The sequence below is a fragment of the Haliotis rufescens genome, unplaced genomic scaffold, assembly GCF_023055435.1.
Source record: "Haliotis rufescens isolate VD_foot unplaced genomic scaffold, xgHalRufe1.0.p SCAF_7, whole genome shotgun sequence".
In the NCBI taxonomy this organism is placed as follows: domain Eukaryota; kingdom Metazoa; phylum Mollusca; class Gastropoda; order Lepetellida; family Haliotidae; genus Haliotis; species Haliotis rufescens.
The window spans coordinates 58934193-58953255 of record NW_025964361.1 but is presented as its reverse complement, the minus strand read 5'-3'; the positions used below and the strand labels follow the sequence as shown (position 1 = coordinate 58953255).

General features: G+C 42.0%; 1 protein-coding gene across 9 annotated transcripts in view; it reads left to right on the top strand.

The window, feature by feature from the left end:
• LOC124147537 (beta-1,4-mannosyltransferase egh-like) overlaps positions 1 to 14029 on the top strand; it is a 135646-nt gene extending 121617 nt beyond the window's left edge. For all 9 annotated transcript variants that reach the window (XM_046518157.2, XM_046518162.2, XM_046518159.2 and 6 more), the window contains one exon: positions 5038 to 14029. In XM_046518157.2, the coding sequence (XP_046374113.1) occupies positions 5134 to 6501 (1368 nt within the window). In that variant the 5' untranslated portion in view covers positions 5038 to 5133 and the 3' untranslated portion in view covers positions 6502 to 14029. The remainder of the gene's footprint in view (positions 1 to 5037) is intronic.
• Positions 14030 to 19063: the final 5034 nt, after the last annotated feature.

Sequence of the window (19063 nt, the reverse complement as noted above, 5' to 3'; positions counted from 1 at the left end):
ATGTTGGATAACTATTTGTTTTGATGATGTAGCTTAAAAGCAACATGTTTGTAGTCTTTAACTTTAGCGACTTTAGTCTATGACTAGTTATTTTGTCTGTCATTTCAGCTTACAGTCTACTTAAAGGATTCCCAAATTCTGAATGAGTTGAGTGTCAAGTTTTGACAGGGACTGTTGAGATGAAAACTACACTTGGTTGAGACTTTAATTAAAAACTTGCTGATGACAATTTTAGCGTGTTTACTAAATAAGCTAATACATTTCCACGGCAACCAGAAATGAAGCTGACACTTTTAAGTCGAGATGGCTTTTGTCAGTGTTGGATGGCCCCTTTAAGATGATATGGAAAGTTGCCCAATTCCATGCGGAAATCTCATGCATTCTAATCCAGGCTGATGTTTTTTCATGAGTTATTTTCCCAGCTACCTGCAGTGCTGATACCAGTCTTACTCAATCAATGACCTCACATGACCCAGACATGCAAAATATGAAACTTTGATCATCACATAGCAATTTTCCCACCATCAACACATGAGTAATACGAGTGTTAACATCTACCAGTCGGCCATGGCTTATGGCCATATGGGGAGCCGGGCTATATCCACTATAATAATATCATCGGTTCAGTCAGATAACTAGATTATGGAGTTTCCTGGAAATAGCAAAATGTTTTTCATTGAATCTTTTACCTCAGGATATAAATTATTCAAAGAACAAGCATCAAAGATGATACCTCTCTTGCCTCTTTGGTACACTTTGTTTGGTAGGACTGTTGTCAAAACAACTCGGAACCTGCCTCTTGGAAAAATTAATTGAGTTTCTAGATGAGTGATTTCTAATGGGATTCGTAATGTTTTAATGAAACACGAATATTGCCATGGCAGTATTCTCCAACTTTTGTGACTGCCTTTACGACTATTTACTTCCTATGCTGAAGTACTTGATCATCAGGACCTCTTTCTTACAGTGGCAGGTTTTACGTTTCAAATCATCATCATCTGAAGAGCAAATGTAATTACTCTCAAGAATAAATGTGTGGAAATAGATAGAGACCATCCTGGAAGCTGACAGTTCCGAAGCTTTTTACTTGAATAAAACAAGAATGTTAAACACTGTTCCACTTGAGATCACGTTCCACTTTTTTAAGTTTAACTTTTTTAAGTTTAACGTAAGTGGGGAGTCCAGGTAAGAATAGATCCCCAGGACCCCAAGCTTGATGTAGTGGGGAGTCCAGGACAGAACAGCTCCCCAGGACCCCAAGCTTGTCGTAGTGGGGAGTCCAGGACAGAAAGGCTCCCCAGGACCCCAAGCTTGTTGTAGTGGGGTGTCCAGGACAGAACGGCTCCCCAGGACCCCAAGCTTGTCGTAGTAGGGAGTCCAGGACAGAAAGGCTCCCCAGGACCCCAAGCTTGTTGTAGTGGGGAGTCCAGGACAGAACGGCTCCCCAGGACCCCAAGCTTGTCGTAGTGGGGAGTCAAGGACAGAACGGCTCCCCAGGACCCCAAGCTTGTTGTAGTGGGGAGTCCAGGACAGAAAGGCTCCCCAGGACCCCAAGCTTGTTGTAGTGGGGTGTCCAGGACAGAACGGCTCCCCAGGACCCCAAGCTTGTTGTAGTGGGGAGTCAAGGACAGAACGGCTCCCCAGGACCCCAAGCTTGTTGTAGTGGGGAGTCCAGGACATAACGGCTCCCCAGGACCCCAAGCTTGTTGTAGTGGGGTGTCCAGGACAGAACGGCTCCCCAGGACCCCAAGCTTGTTGTAGTGGGGTGTCCAGGACAGAACGGCTCCCCAGGACCCCAAGCTTGTTGTAGTGGGGTGTCCAGGACAGAACGGCTCCCCAGGACCCCAAGCTTGTTGTAGTGGGGAGTCCAGGACAGAACAGCTCCCCAGGACCCCAAGCTTGTTGTAGTGGGGTGTCCAGGACAGAACGGCTCCCCAAGCTTGTCGTAGTGGGGAGTCCAGGACAGAACAGCTCCCCAAGCTTGTCGTAGTGGGGAGTCCAGGACAGAACGGCTCCCCAGGACCCCAAGCTTGTTGTAGTGGGGAGTCCAGGACAGAACAGCTCCCCAGGACCCCAAGCTTGTTGTAGTGGGGTGTCCAGGACAGAACGGCTCCCCAAGCTTGTCGTAGTGGGGAGTCCAGGACAGAACGGCTCCCCAGGACCCCAAGCTTGTTGTAGTGGGGTGTCCAGGACAGAACGGCTCCCCAAGCTTGTCGTAGTGGGGAGTCAAGGACAGAACGGCTCCCCAGGACTCCAAGCTTGTTGTAGTGGGGTGTCCAGGACAGAACGGCTCCCCAGGACCCCAAGCTTGTTGTAGTGGGGAGTCCAGGACAGAAAGGCTCCCCAGGACCCCAAGCTTGTTGTAGTGGGGTGTCCAGGACAGAACGGCTCCCCAGGACCCCAAGCTTGTTGTAGTGGGGTGTCCAGGACAGAACGGCTCCCCAGGACCCCAAGCTTGTTGTAGTGGGGTGTCCAGGACAGAACGGCTCCCCAAGCTTGTTGTAGTGGGGTGTCCAGGACAGAACGGCTCCCCAGGACCCCAAGCTTGTTGTAGTGGGGAGTCCAGGACAGAAAGGCTCCCCAGGACCCCAAGCTTGTTGTAGTGGGGTGTCCAGGACAGAACGGCTCCCCAGGACCCCAAGCTTGTTGTAGTGGGGAGTCCAGGACAGAAAGGCTCCCCAGGACCCCAAGCTTGTTGTAGTGGGGTGTCCAGGACAGAACGGCTCCCCAGGACCCCAAGCTTGTTGTAGTGGGGAGTCCAGGACAGAACAGCTCCCCAAGCTTGTCGTAGTGGGGAGTCCAGGACAGAAAGGCTCCCCAGGACCCCAAGCTTGTTGTAGTGGGGAGTCCAGGACAGAACAGCTCCCCAGGACCCCAAGCTTGTCGTAGTGGGGAGTCAAGGACAGAACAGCTCCCCAGGACCCCAAGCTTGTTGTAGTGGGGAGTCCAGGACAGAACGGCTCCCCAGGACCCCAAGCTTGTTGTAGTGGGGTGTCCAGGACAGAACGGCTCCCCAGGACCCCAAGCTTGTTGTAGTGGGGTGTCCAGGACAGAACGGCTCCCCAGGACCCCAAGCTTGTTGTAGTGGGGTGTCCAGGACAGAACGGCTCCCCAGGACCCCAAGCTTGTTGTAGTGGGGAGTCCAGGACATAACGGCTCCCCAGGACCCCAAGCTTGTTGTAGTGGGGTGTCCAGGACAGAACGGCTCCCCAGGACCCCAAGCTTGTTGTAGTGGGGAGTCCAGGACAGAACGATACAATACACGGATTTACAACGCCTGTATCATGATACACACATTAAATTACATTATATTACAAGTTATACTGGTGTAAAAACTCGTGAATAATAACAGAAACTGTGCAACAACCAAACTCTCTAGTATTTCCCAGGTGGCTATAAACAGCATAACATTCACAGTGCCCTGTAGCCAATATGTTTCTGCCCTGCAATATCCCATCTTCGATCTTTGAAATTTAATAACAAATGATTCAGGTTGGTGGTTCACCTGCAAAAAGAAAGAATATCAAGTTATGAAATAAAAGTAGCGCAACCCCACCATGTCATTACACCTGTGGGTGTTGGGAGTCAGGCCGGAACAGATCCCCGGTATTGCATGCTTGTTGTAAGGGCAGACTCAAGCTGAGATTGGGGGGTCGCAATTCATGGGCTGGCTGATTCTGTCTCATGTCCCAAAGAGGTGTTGTCATGTCCCAAAGAGATGTTGTCATGTCCCAAAGAGGTGTTGTCATGTCCCAAAGAGGTGTTGTCATGTCCCAAAGAGGTGTCATTGCTCTGCTGTCAACCACTGGTTTGTCTGAATATTTAATAGTGGTTGTGCGATTACAATCAATACTTGAGGTTTTTTCTGCTGTGCTGATTAAGGTGGGTACTGCGGTCCTTGGGAACTGGTGCTACAGTATTTGATCTCCAAAATATTAAAAATGTAACGTAAAGGTCATGACAAGGACCCCCATTCATGCTAAATTTTGAACATAGCAGTGAAATCAAAACAGGCTGCAGTGATAAGGCTGTAATTTTAGTTGTTTGTTATCCAACATAAAACACTCACTCCCTCACTCCATATAATCTAAACAGTGATGTGAAATGCCATTCACTCCTCGTTTGTTGGTACAACATAAAGGGAGTTAATCAATAACAATGTAATTTCCCACCCGATACTCTTGCCGTCCCCACTTCATATTTTGGTTTCACACATTGGAGAGCTGCCAAGAACAATTGCCCTGATATATAGGGGCTTGCCCTGATATATAGGGGCTTGCCCTGATCCAGGGGCTTGCCCATGAGTTTAGGATCAATTAAATCAATCGCTGCCGTCTTCAAAATCATTTTCCAAACACTGATGGTCTATTACAGTATACAGGTTTTTAAGTTGGTAAAAGTACTTGATGATCAGTCTGACTGACCACTTGTAATAATTTTCTTGAAAGCCCTTATCTGTTCCTTGAGAAGCTTAGTGGTAAATCTCTAGTGTCTGATGTGCAGTGCATTGAACTGGGGAGGGAAGCCACTGAGGTATTGATTGAGGGAGGAAGAATGGCTGTAAGAAGTTTAGATTGTACCCTTATTGACACAATGACAGATAGTGCATGATCCTTGCCTTGCTGCAGTTCAAGTCGCCATGTTTTACTCAGGGTTTTACTGGCAATTTCAGACTTTAATGTTGATGTTACAGGTTGAAAGAGAGGTTGTAAAAAGAGTCATTTGGGACGTGTTACGTGTTATCCTTCATCCTGCATTGTTGCGGGTCTTTGATCATTTAAGCATGTGCTTGAGCAAGCTTAATATTAGACAGGGTTCTATAAAGCTGAAAGGGATAGGCTTTTCAGTGGCAAGGATGGTAGAAAATACATGAGATGAATTAATTATTTTTTGAGATTCAGATTTTAAGTAAATACTATCAAGAATGGATTGGAATATTTTTTAGGTTTGTTAAACATCTTTACACTCTGTTGACTGTCTTTTTGTTGATATTGAAGCAATAAATGAAATTTTTATATGAATTTTTTGTGTTTGCAGATTGGCGACATGTTTTAGAGGGGGACTGCCAAGAGATATTTAATCAAAGCTCCTGAGAACAAGGACAGTGGATTAAGTCAACATATCAACAACATCATGCACGTCATACGGAATCTGCAACATGGCGGCTGTGTTTGTCTTCTGCTTCTCGTCATATATGCATACTACGCAGTTCTCAGCGGAAATGATGACAGCGGATTCGACCCGTTTGAAAAATATGGCTATTTTCTGACCTGGATCTTGTTTGCTCCGAGGATATTCCTGTACTTCCCACTGGTATTTGCTGGATTCAACTTCCTCGGGATCATCTGCTATCACACATTTCCAGAAAAACCACAACTCCAAAGATCTCCACTTCTAGGACCGTTTTTCTGTTTCCGTGTTGTGACGCGCGGATTATTCCCAGAGCTCGTGCGGGAGAATGTGGAACGCAACCTCCAAGTCTGCACCAGTGTGGGGCTGCAGAACTTTATGTTTGAAGTAGTGACGGATATTCCTGTAAACCTACCCAAGAATCCCCGCACAAGAGAGCTAGTTGTTCCTCACAACTACACAACAAGGAATGGAACATTGTTCAAAGCTCGAGCCCTCCAGTACAGCCTAGAGCCTGGTGTGGACATCCTCAGTGATGATGATTGGATTGTGCATCTCGATGAGGAAACAATCCTCACAGAAAGCTCCGTCATTGGTACCATCAACTTTGTATCAGAAGGCAAGCATTCATTTGGACAAGGTGTGATCACGTACAGTAAGGATAAGATTGTGAACTGGGTGACCACGCTAGCCGATAGTGTTCGTGTAGGAGTTGATTATGGAGCACTACGCTTCTCTCTGCGTACTCTCAACAAACCGTTCTTCAGCTGGAAGGGGTCATTCATCATCGCCAACGCCGCAGCAGAGAAACACATTTCATTCGACCATGGACCTGAGTCTTCAATTGCCGAGGACTGCTTCTTTGCGATGATGGCCTTCAAGGAGGGCTACAGTTTCGGCTTTGTGGAGGGGGAAATGTGGGAGCGAAGCACCTTCACGTTGATGGACTACATCCGTCAACGCCGCCGCTGGATTCAGGGGATCTACCTCACTGCCAGTAGTCGAAAGATTCCCTACAAGTACAAGATGGGCGTGATCCTCATGAGTGCGTCTGGCCTCTCTCTCCCCTTCACAACAATGGGCTTCTTCTTCGGCTTCATCTGGCCCCTGCCGGCCTGGAATGGCATTCATCTCATCCTGTGCTCTTTCCTTGGAACTATCCTCTTTCTGTTCATGTTCGGCACAATGAAATCCTTCAGTATTCGAAGGACGGGAGCTTTACAGTGTGTGTTATTGGTGATAGCCTCTTTGTTTTGTGCTATCATCTCTAGTGTCCTAGAAAATGTGGCCGCCATCATGGCTTGGCTACCCCACAAACAGCCTGAGTTTCAGATAGTTAAGAAAGACATTCGACTTCAAACTATTGTCTGATTCTAACCATCTTTAGGATTTTTTCATTACAATCAAAGGGAGGTAACTGCCTCCTTGCATAATGCAACAGGGCTACCAAGATTGCACTCTGGTGTGAAAGTTGAATGATGATTCTACAGTGAATGCTCAATGCTTTAGCACACAATTTTAATTGTACATTCTATGTGTTTGAATTTTACCAATTTCCATTCCAAAAACCATGTTCCATTGTGCAAGAATTTAGCTGGCCAATCAACTAACCAGAGGTGTCCAATGTGTAACTTAAGACATTGCCAACCACTCCCAAGGAATACTCAACCAGATTTCAGTGCATGGTGATAGGTTTGGAAATGAGCTCGAGTTATGTATTACAACTGTATTAAAGAAGCCTCTCGTTCTCCAAATACTGGACTGATTTTGCTTTGCCTGGGAAAGCTTCTGTTCACACATTGACTATGTTTTATATTTTGGCAGCTGATAATTATGTTGCTCGAACAAGGATACTTTTGTTCTCTGTCAGAAACCTAGAATCTCATGTGACCACAGTCAGCTGATCCAGAGTGCTGAGCTGTGGTGTAACACACAGAACCACAAGCTCCAGGACGAATGTGGAGGACCGTCATCTAGTCCATGCAAACACTCATGACTTTTCTCATGACCATATCAGCTGTTGTTTTAACATCCTAGACAAAGATTTACCCATTATGTAACAGGAACAGGAGAGGACATTACATCGAAGGTATACCTCAGCACTGCAAGAGCTCCAAACCACATTAGTACAATGTGTGAAACCTATTTCTGGTGTCCCCCGTCGTGATGTTGCTGGAAAATTGCTTAAAGCGGCATAAAACCATACTCACTCACTCCAAGCACTGCCCTGGTGTGGGCATTGGACTGTTCAGTTTCAATGTATCAGCTGTGAAGAAGGCAGATACTCCAACAATGGATTGATAAATTCATATCTTTCTTCCAGATTAGTTGCAGTCAGTTTTACTTAAGTGAAAAAACAATTTCTTTTCTTTTATGGGTACCTCTGAAGACCAGAGCATCTCCTATGTGGTAAAAAACTTATTTATTTACTCCTTCGGTATAAGAATGGTGAGAGATTTGAAGGAGGAGGGACTGGGTGGGGAAGGAAATGCACACTTTCATGGTCTGAGTTTGTTTGGCATGTGCTTACATGACTTGTGATTTTAGATTTTATGAACTTTTGTCCTTTTACTTGAAATTTACAGTCAAAGGGAGATAACTCATATTGATTTTGAGATCCCTATTGGTATTTTATTCCAGTTATGGAAGTTTGAGAGTTTTAGATGAGGTACTTTATATTTTATGATATTTGTGATCAAGTTTATACAACAGTGTTAGGTAAGCGTTTGATATCTCACAGAGGGCACTGATGACTATGGACATAGTTGAACATTATTCATATTTGCCTACATGCCCTGAACATGACACAAACCATTAAACAGTTGTCTTCCATACTGACACTTATGAAAGATAAAACATTATTCACAAGGTTATAATGCTACAGTTCTGTTAAAACAATCTAAGTTTCTGTAGCAATGGACTTGATGTGATATTGAGTAATTCTTACAAGGCATTTGTTTTAGTTTGTGATCTTGATTTTAGTGAATACACAAGCCCTACCATGTTTTTAATATTTGCATATTAATTTCATCAAGATTGTGATCATTATTAAAAGTCCTCCTGTTCTGGTAGACATAGTGCTTTGTGTATGTATGTTCTGAATGGAGACAAATACTTATAGAAAGAGGGGAATTGTTGAATAAAAAACAATTGTGCATACACTTCAATGAGTTATAAGTTAATTAAGTAGAATAGTTACATGGTTGATTTGCTTCTCAAAACTTTCTTGGTTTCAACTTGATTTTGTTGTTATCTGATGACAGTACATACCGTAAGAAACAGCTTTAGTCAACAGCTGACTGGTAGCAAGACGTCAAATTAATTACTTGTATCCGTAATTGCTGCCTCATCTGTGTTCTTTTTATTTTGGTGGTGATTTAATTATCAAAGTTTAAATGTCCTGTATAACAATTGACTTGCCCTTTGAACCTTGGTGTCTATCTACATGTCATTAACTTGTTGTGGACAGTGCCAAGTTTGCATCAATGCAAAGGAAAACTGTTTTCTTTTCTTTTTGGAGGTAGCTCATAATTTATTCACAAAAAACATCTGAGGCAGTAATTGATTTGTTATACCATAGAGGATTTGAGAAAATACTGGCACCCATCTCCTCATACAGGTGAACTGAAGATAAGAAACCAAATATTTCCAGGAGGTGCATTGATAATGTTAATTACGGTACATGTCATTCGTGATGTCTACAAATACTCATGGACAAGAACATCTTGCCATTTCCGTAGGAAGGAGTTTAAGATACTTCCAAGTTGATTGTCCTTCCAGGGGAATCTTATAGTCATTTACATGGGTTATGAGCTGTTTACAAGCATGTGATGAGAGTGATGTGTGACTGTGCAGCCTAGAGTGTTGGCCGGGCAGACCATTGAAGCTTACAGGGACGGCCACCCTCTCCTATGCAACATGACAGGTGCCCTGAGGCGGGTGTGCAGTGGGTCTTGATACCATCAACAAATACATGATTGAAATAGTGTTCCACCTGTTTGGTCACAGTGCTGTTTGAATCTCTGTTAAGTCTTGTACCACTTCTGTGTAAAGTTTTAACTAATCAGACAAACTACCAAAATCTTGTCTGTGACTTTCTTGTCTGAAGCACTATTTGAGTAAAATATCTTTTTTGGTCTGTAATAAGAGTGCATATGTTAGGGTTATTGTCAACTGAAAGAAGTTCGAAAAGACAAGATTTGTATTCCATTTTGGACTGCAAAAAACAACTGAAAATAAATTAATCATTGAATTTGTCAAATATATTTTCAATTTTAAAGCTAAAGCAGTTCGAATTTGGGAAACAAAATACCTGTAAGTGGTATGAAACCTTTGAGATCTTGATTGCCTAGTAAGGGTGGACAAGGTATCATCCCTAGCCTGGTGGAGCAGTTTTTTTCTGGTGGGGTCACTCTGCCCTGGGTGTGGTGCAGATTTGAGGAGGGTCAGTCTGCCCTGGGGGTGAAGCAGTGATTTGAGGAAGGTCAGTCTGCCCTGGGGGTGAAGCAGTGATTTGAGGGGGGTTCAGTCTGCCCTGGGAGTGAAATAGTAATACGAGGGGGTCAGTCTGCCCTGGGGGTGAAGCAGTGATTTGAGGGGGGTTCAGTCTGCCCTGGGGGTGAAGCAGTGATTTGAGGGGGGTTCAGTCTGCCCTGGGGGTGAAGCAGTGATTTGAGGAGGGTCAGTCTGCCCTGGGGGTGAAGCAGTGATTTGAGGGGGGTTCAGTCTGCCCTGGGGGTGAAGCAGTGATTTGAGGAGGGTCAGTCTGCCCAGGGGGTGAAGCAGTGATTTGAGGAGGGTCCGCCTGCCATGGGGGTGGAGCAGCAAGTTGAAGGGGTCAGCCTGTCCCTGGGTGGAGGTCTGCCTAACGCCTAGGTCTGCCATGCGATGAGACAGTATTTATTCACCACTACAATGTACATCATTTCACAACATGTTTTAACAAATTATCTGCAAATGTCAAATCAGATTTTAGTCTCTACAATAATTGAAACTTAAGGTATGAGATGAACTAGCTTCATGAGGCTTTTTGCTTCAATCGTGATTAATATAAAGTATTAATTCCTAGATGATAAAATTTGATTTATTTTATATGGTTCAACCAATGCTTTAATGAAAAGAATGTAACTAACGAAAACAAACTTCCATGTTTGATGCTATTCTCATTCATATTCTGCACCTGGTCCAGAAGTTGTGTGGACATTTTTGTCTTATTTATTGCTACCTAAATCATGTAGTTTGTATGCTTGGGTACATTTTGAATTCTATTTTATTTTGTATGTTTTGTATATTATTTTGTCACAGTCCATATCAGTTACTTGGAGTAAAGTAAATGGCTTTTGATCATTGTCTTTACCTCAGCCCTCATCATTGTTGCCCATTCCCTTATTTAATGTAACCAAGGTGACGTTGCCATGGTAACATATCAAAGCTTTTCAGTGCTCTTTACTTTTATGTATTTACCATTTTTAGGTTTTGAAAGTAGAGTAGTTCTTGAAAGATTGATTTTATTATTTCCAAATATACCAAAAATTAGAGATCTTTTGCACCAAAATTTGACGCCTGTCTATTTAAGTGCCAAATATGTCAAAGTTATGAGAACCATACATTCAGTCAACAATGGCTTACCAAGTCAGCAGATGCACATGTGGTAGATATTTCTCAGTTTGTATGAAACATCAGAGTTTAAGGGACCATCTATGCAGAAACCGCTATCTTTCAGTAGACAACCGGTACTTGTTACTGTAATAGAGCAAAGTGCTATAGCCTAAGAGTATGTTACAGTTTGATAGAAGGAGCATGTAGTTCTCCAACTCTGCAGTTGAGTAACTGAGAATTGTCTCCCTTGAGGGAAAAAGAAGGTTCCTTTCGTGCTTTTTGCTGAGATCTGGTAAAGATTTAAGTTAAAGGCGGTTTGATAATGTACTAGTCTGTAATTTGATAAACATTTACTTGTTAAAATAAGATGGCACTTTATTTATATTTATCTGTAGTAATGTAAAATTAAGAGTAAGTTCTTAAAAGTACCGTATTCAACCCTTGAAAGCCACAGAAACAGGTTCATTGTAATTATATCTTGCCATTTGGACAAGATTTGCTATTGTACTTTACCTTTCAACCTGACATTCAGCATGAAACAAATAACGTTTGATGTCATTACAAGCAAGAACACATACGGTACTTGCCTTTAAGATGTGTGACAACCAGCATGAGTGCTGATTTGATGGAACCAGAGACCATATAATAGATATTATATGGTCTCTGATGGAACGAAGAGGTATATTTGAAGCGCTTATAAGGAATGTGGTACTTATTGGGATGAATACGGTATTAGGTGTTGGCATGCTTCATATTGTGGAAATGAAATGTGTTCGGTGTTAAGATGATGGAAATGTTTTGTACGCACCCATCACTGCGCTTGTTTTACACGTCATGCAGGGGGACAAGACCATGCCTGTGTGGGACTCAAATACAAACCTCAGTCTGTTGTACAGGCTCCTCATCGCTTTATCATAATTATGTTAAATTTGATGTTGCAAAATATGCTTGATCATTTTTTGTACTGACAAACATTGTTCAGCTATGCTAAGCTTTCATCAGATGTTTCAATGAATAAAAGTAAATGTTACATTTTACATGCATTTAATAAATTTGACGGTCCTGATGTTGAGGCATGTAATGTTTTGTGTTCATGATTTGGCATTCATGCTATTGTTTAAAACATGATACACACCGATGCTAGAAAACATACACAATCTCCGAATTCAGGAACATGAAGAATCTATGAATTCTAGATAATGAATTAAACTAAGTTTCATGTCTTCCTTGTCATTTACTTAACTAATAAAGTATTATTTAAACAACATGTCAGAACAATAAAATTATTTCTTTTCAGAAGTTGGTAGTTGAAAATGTATTGTTGATTATAACCGTGGTAATAGGCCATAAACGATCTGTTGGGAAATGCCCGATACATACGAAAGTAAAAGCTAGCCTTGCTTGACACCACCTTAATGTTCATCTTCCTTACCACTGTAACCATGGTAACAGTGGAGAAACAGCACATGCTGGATTTCCCAGATTGTCCAATGGGTGAATTGCTTACCATGTCTGAAGCAGGGTGGCTATCGATATAAATCTTAGAGATCGATCATCGTTAACTAATCGATTATCCATAAATATCATAGAAGTAACTTTGAGCAAATATGCAAAATGCTCAGAGACAAAACAACAAAGTTCATGTCGCTGGTGAGTGGTGACACATTTAGGCACGGACTACTTTCAGGCATTTGAGATATAACAAAATCAGTTGCTTTCTGTGTTCGGCAATGGTAAAAAACAAGTCTGCTTTATTTCATCACAAAAGGTTGTGTAAGATATTATCGATGACACAATTTTCATATTGATAATAGTTAATATTTCTTCCCATCGACGATAATTCCAATTATGGATCTTTATAGCTGGCCTTTGTCGGAAGTGTCTCTAAGATCAAGGCTGTCACGAAATCAAGTAGAGTATCGTGGTTCCTTGTCAAGTTTCAACTTTTTGAGATGTGCTTTTCTCAGTTACAGTATCACATAATCATTAGCATTTTTTTCATTATTTACTTTCATTCTGTTTCAGTATGTAAGTAAACCTGTCAAGCAAAGGTCTGTAACAATGGCAGTCTACTTTTATGAAGAAACAGGCAAAGCCTATATATTTTCCTTGTTTTAGGGAAAAGTAAGGTCAGCACAAAGTATGAACTAGAGTGTGGTGTCAAAAGTATCACCATAAGAACACACATTTTCATTTCAACAGCTTCTTCGAAACAAGTAGATTCCTGATCCATAAGAATTGTTGAAATTATATCCTGAAATCGCCTGTAAGAAAATTTTTAAAATGATTCTTCAAAATGTACCACCTGTTAACCCAATCACATGTTTCCATTTCATTCTTGGCCTTTCCGGTTTGGCTTGTCGGTCGTAACAAACAAATCTGTAATACAATAAATAAAAAAACGTATAAAATAATTGCTGATTTTTGTCAAACTTTGACAGTGCCTCTAACACAGATGCTGCGATGTTAATCACTGACGATTTGAGTGCTGCATGCAGTGTTGTCACAGACTGGTGTGACAAGCTATTTGTTTCCTTCAGGTCAAGCAGACTGCTTTCTGAGTCAGCTGTGTACCTTCAGGTCACATGACTTGTTTATGTATCAGTCAATCGTGTACCTTCAGGTCAAGATGACCTATATATGTAACAGTCAACTGTGTTCCGTCAGGTCAAGATGACATATATGTAACAGTCAACTGTGTACCTTCAGGTCAACAGGATTTGTTTATGCAAAGGTCAACTGTATCTTCAGGTCACGATGACCTATATATCAAACAGCCAACTGTACCTTCTGGTCAAGATGACTTTTTGTGTAACAGTCAACTGTGTACTTTCAGGTCAAGATGACCTATATATGGACAAATCAGCTGTTTACCTTCAGGTCAAGATGACCTGTACAGGTAACAGTCAACTGTCCACCTTCAGGTAAAATTACATGTTTATGTATCAGTAAATCGTGTACCTTCAGGTCAAGATGACTTGTTTATGTAAAGGTCAACTATGTACCCTCTGATGACCTATATATGGACAAAGAACCTGGGTACCTTCGGGTCATGATGACATATATATGGACAAATCAGCTGTGTACCTTCAGATCAAGATGACTTTTTGTGTAACAGTCAACCATGTACGTCCGGGTTAAGATGATCTATATATGTAACAGTCAACTGTGTACCTTCAGGTCAAATGGCTTGTTTGTGTAACAGTGAATCTTCTGGTGAAGATGACTTATTTATTTGTGTTTGGTCATGTGAATATGTTCTGTAGGGGCTTTTTTATTACATAATAAATTTTAAAAGATATCATGTGGTCTGTTTTCTTTTCTTTTTCTGTTGCTGGAACACCATAATTCCTGTAATGTTTGAATCTGCACCTGCAGACACTGTGATCTGAGATTCCAGCCAGTGTTGGCAAGTTGTCAGCTTGCCAAATGTCTGTACATACTAAGGGTTACATTGTCCCCCACTTGTTTTCACTGCAAAGGCAGATACCACATAAAGGTGAATAGAAAAAACATATAGGAAGAAGGTTACATTGTGCACAAGAACAGAATCAGTCAAAGCACTTGTAGCATAGTTATGACGTTAAGACACACACTCATCCCTAATTCAGTGACCCATGCTTGCCGAAACAGGCGACTAAACTTGTAAGAGGCGACTAGGGATGGGGTGGTCATGCTAGCTAACTTTGTCATCGTATCCCAATTGCTTGCATCGATGCTCATGATGACAATCACTGGATTGTCTGATCCAGACTCGATGATTTACAGACCCCGTCAATTAGCTGGAATGTTGCTGAGTGCGGCGTTAAAAAACAAACAAACAAACTAATTAGGTTTGATAATATTGATGAGTTGTATTTGACGGGCAAGTGGACCTACCATAGACAATGTATACACATGGTAATGTTTATTTGGCAATAATAATTTCACAGTGTACATACATGTATATTCCCACCAGATTTGCACATTATCCGAACCAAACCAGACGAAGCAGCGTTATGAAACCACATGAAGCGTACTAAAATATCTGTCAGCATGATAAGGCGACAATTCCGTTTGACTATTCATGGCTAAGTCCACCATACAATAGCATTAAATAGGGCGCACATTGAAGAACTTCTTGGACATTATTATACCCACTAGTTTCCTGCCTCTTAACTAAACCGAAATATACTACTCAAAAGAAGTTAAGGTTCACCTGATTCTTTCATATTACAATCGTCAATCTCTCATGCCATGACAGATTAACATTACCAATATGAAAGAATCGGATGATCCTTAACTTCTTTTGAGTAGTATATATTGATAGTTATGAACCGGATCACAGAAGACCTGTTTCTGCCTGTGTCTGGTTATCAAGTGGAGGACAAACCAGTGAAACTGACGACCGATTGATTTACCTCGGTATCTGCTCAGCTTTCATAACATCCCCGTTACACTGTCACCTGGGCACCTTTGTCACCGTTGTCATATAGACATGACAGAAAAAGATATCCTGTATTTGTTTGTGCTTCTCATATGGCTCCCCTTTACCCTAGAATAAAATACGGCTAATTATTCCGTCGGCGGACAATGCTTCTAATTTTGGTCACTTAAAGCTTGGTAAATGAGGCTCTCAGCATTTCGCCCATTTCGCTCATAAGTTATCTCAATTAATGTCCAAGTCAGTGCCCCCGCATCAACCGCACACGAGCGTTACAACATAAGAAATTACTGAGCTAGAACTGTACATGTATGGTCTTAATATTCACGCACCTGAACTAATAATTGTCTAAACTATATACACTCAAGATAAAACATTAAACGATCATATCTGGGTGACTTAAAATTTAGGATTTTAAAGCTTTATGTCACATCTTCAATACTTCAGCGGGGCGATGGGGTAGTCTCGTGGTTAAAACGTTCGCTCGTCACGCCAAAGAACCGGGTTCGATTTCCCACATGGGTACAATGTGTGAAGCCCATATTTGGTGTCCCTCGCCGTGATATTGCAGGAATATTGCCAAAATTGGCGCAAAACCATACTCACTCACACAATCAATCAATCAATCAATCAATCAATACTTCAGTCATATACTCTTAGTAGTGACGACCAACTGGCGAAGTGACATAACGTGAAAGCCCCTACTTATCCAACAACCTCCGACATGTGTAAAGCACTTCCTGTCATCCAAGTCGAGGTACGGGCAGAGACATCATCACAGGAAGTAGAATGCATAGTCTGTATCCGTCACTGACTATGGAGGACGAATATGTTGATCGAGATCCAACACGCTGAACTTGAAAGTTATGGCGGTATTCCGGCGAGACTGTGTCCGCCGTTCCGATATTAGACGAGTGTGTAAAAAGAATTCTGCCGAGATCACACGATTATTACGCCTCAGTCGATTCATTGAGTTAACCGAGTTAGCGACGGTTCGACGTATTTAAACTGACTACTGTGTGGTGAGGTGAGGTGAGCTGAGGTGAGGTGAAATTTGGTTTGACGTCTCGTCCAAGATAATTGCATTTGTACTAGTCCGGACGATGCCGATTAATAGTGCTAGCTCAACATGAATACCCTACTCAGAAACAGTATACTGACCCCGAGCCGACCAGTCCATGTTTTATACCCTTAATGCTGAGCGCCAGACAGGGTGACAACAAGTTCCTTAATATACATGTACGTCTTCCATTCGTGTCTTTTGGTATAACGCGACCGGGGATCTGACCCCGGACCTTCCACTCTCCAGGCGGACGCTCGACCACTAGACCACGGAGGCGGTCACTGACTACTATGTATTATTGACAAGCAATTTGATATTGTATAACATCGTTCCCTATACCTCTGGTATTAACAGCTATTGAGTATTTACCGATATAGGAACACATGAGATCAGGCTTCCAGACGACCTCAGCTGACACCACAACTGCCTTTCTACGGTGACTGGGGTATCAGTTGGTGTGAATATCACCTGTAACTCATTTTTACACTTCACCATGAACGCGGAAGGTTATATTTTCCTCATTAAATCTCTAACTATCAAAATACATCTCTATATCTACGGACCACAGTCCTCACGGGGGAAGTCTTACAACAGTCAAAGACTTAGTAAAGCCTCAGAAAGGTTTATGGTGGAGTCAGTGAGTGATATGGTTTTACGCCGCTTTTAGCAATAGTCCAGCAACACCACGGCGGGGGACACCAGAAATGGCTTCACACATTGTATCCATGTGAGGAATCGAACCCGGGTCTTCGGCGTGACGAGCGAACGCTTTAACCATTAGGCTACCCCACCGCCCTTTTATGGTGGAAATGAGGAGGACATTTCAAAATTTGACGCATCAGTGACAAACATGATGTTTGGAATCAGAATCATTTCGCTGTCCACGTATTTTTTCTTTTCACATGAACTAGCAATTGATTAAGTATATATACTATGAAGGTACGTTTTTCATTCAATTCAAAAAGGTATAATTATGTTCATATGTCATAAAACGCCAATAAACCCAGACCTTCTCACTCGTTTTTTTGTTTAATATTCTCAAAATTAACATTATATTATAACAATTGCTTTAAGCGTATGAAAGGGTCCTGTCCTTCACACTCGTTTGTAGACAATTTCCATGAACGTTGTGCGTTTTATTTATCGGGTTTTGATTGTACGAAATGCTTAGTCACTTGACAGTGTTGTCTTACAATTACATCTTGATAATGAATGTAACATTACTGTCAATGAGAAAAGTACTGTTCTGCTGTAGTGAGTAAGTGAGTTGGGTTTAACGCCGCTTTTAACAGTATTCCAGTTATATCGCGGCGTGTCAGCTCAATGTGGGAGGAAAGCCCAATGTGATGCAGGTCTCAGACGTTTACCACTTCGGTGAAACACACGAGCACGGGTATGGTGCTGACAAACCTAGAAACATAATCGGGGCGAACCGGTTCTGCTGTGGTTGTGACATTATGTCAGTATATTGTAGGATTATCTCATCATCATATTGATTCTGAATGAATTCTCGCCAAACTTACCAGTGCTGTTAGCTGTTAAATGTATATGTACGTCCTACTGCCCCCATTCGTGTCGTCTGGAAATAACGCGCAAAAAAAACTCGTGCAACGGCAGTGAACCCCGATTGGTTAAACTCGTAACCATGACATCACGTGACAATACTGGCGAACACCTGCATGCAATAAACAACGCCTTAAACCAGATTTGACACGTGCTTATTCAAATGGTCTAAAACGACGAAGCTGTGGCGGTGGAGTAGACTTATTGTTAAAACGTTGGCTCTGCAAACCGAAGGCCCGGGTTCGTTTCCCTTGTCTTGTCTTGTCTTGTGTAAACGAACATTTTAATTTTTAAAGTAATAATTCTGTTTAACTGATTTAATAAATAATCTTGGGCATTAAATATTAGTTAGCAGAGAATGCGTATTTGAATAACTTTAATCAAAATTGTCAGTTGGCCGTAATATCTCCAAATCATTAATTCATTTTTTTATTTTACTTTTTCTTGAAAAATATTACTTTTAAGTTACAAATAATAGAATTTAAATAGGCTGACAGATTCTGTATAATGCATACTATACGCCTTGAATTTTTAAAAAGAAAAACAGATTTTTTTTCAGTGACTAATGAAACAAGTGCAGGAATGAAACTACAGACAAAATGGAGCTCATATAAACGAATGTGATATGTAAGGACAACACTCTGAGAATAAGAAACCACCACAATTTTCAGCTGATGTTAGATTTTGATCGCGATGACCACGTTTTGGTAGCACAAAACAACACCCCTTTTAAGTATGGAGCTGCAGTGTTTAGACGACAACTTCAATATTTCTGGATACAAATGTCACTTTGTGTCTCTAGATGACACCCATAGTTCAAAGGTTCAGTCCCAAGTAAACCCTCTACATGCCCGGATGACGGCCTCCTTCCTGTGTCTCATCCCTGCAGCCATACGTCGGATCTGCTGAAGGGGCAACTGCCCCCACGACAAAGAAAGATGCTTTTTTAGAGGATGTGTCAGTGCCTGTATACAGCCAAGGATTCAAATGTACTCCAGCGGATTCAGATCTGGAATCATGGCGGGACATGACATTACAGCTTTTAATGGAGTATTGGCTGCCATGTTTGTCATCCATAAACTGAGGTCTTGTAGCGAGCGGTGGTTGTCGAAATGGGGCCAACAACTGGTTCCAGGACATCTCGGCTGTTCTGGTTACGAGTGAGATTGCCTGTTTGCAATAGTGTGAGATGCACCCCCAAATCAATACCTAGCCTCGCCCATAAGGTTTAGTGTTCCTGGGTGTATAGGCCGTATTCCTGTGCCTCAGCGAGTCCATCTGTGACT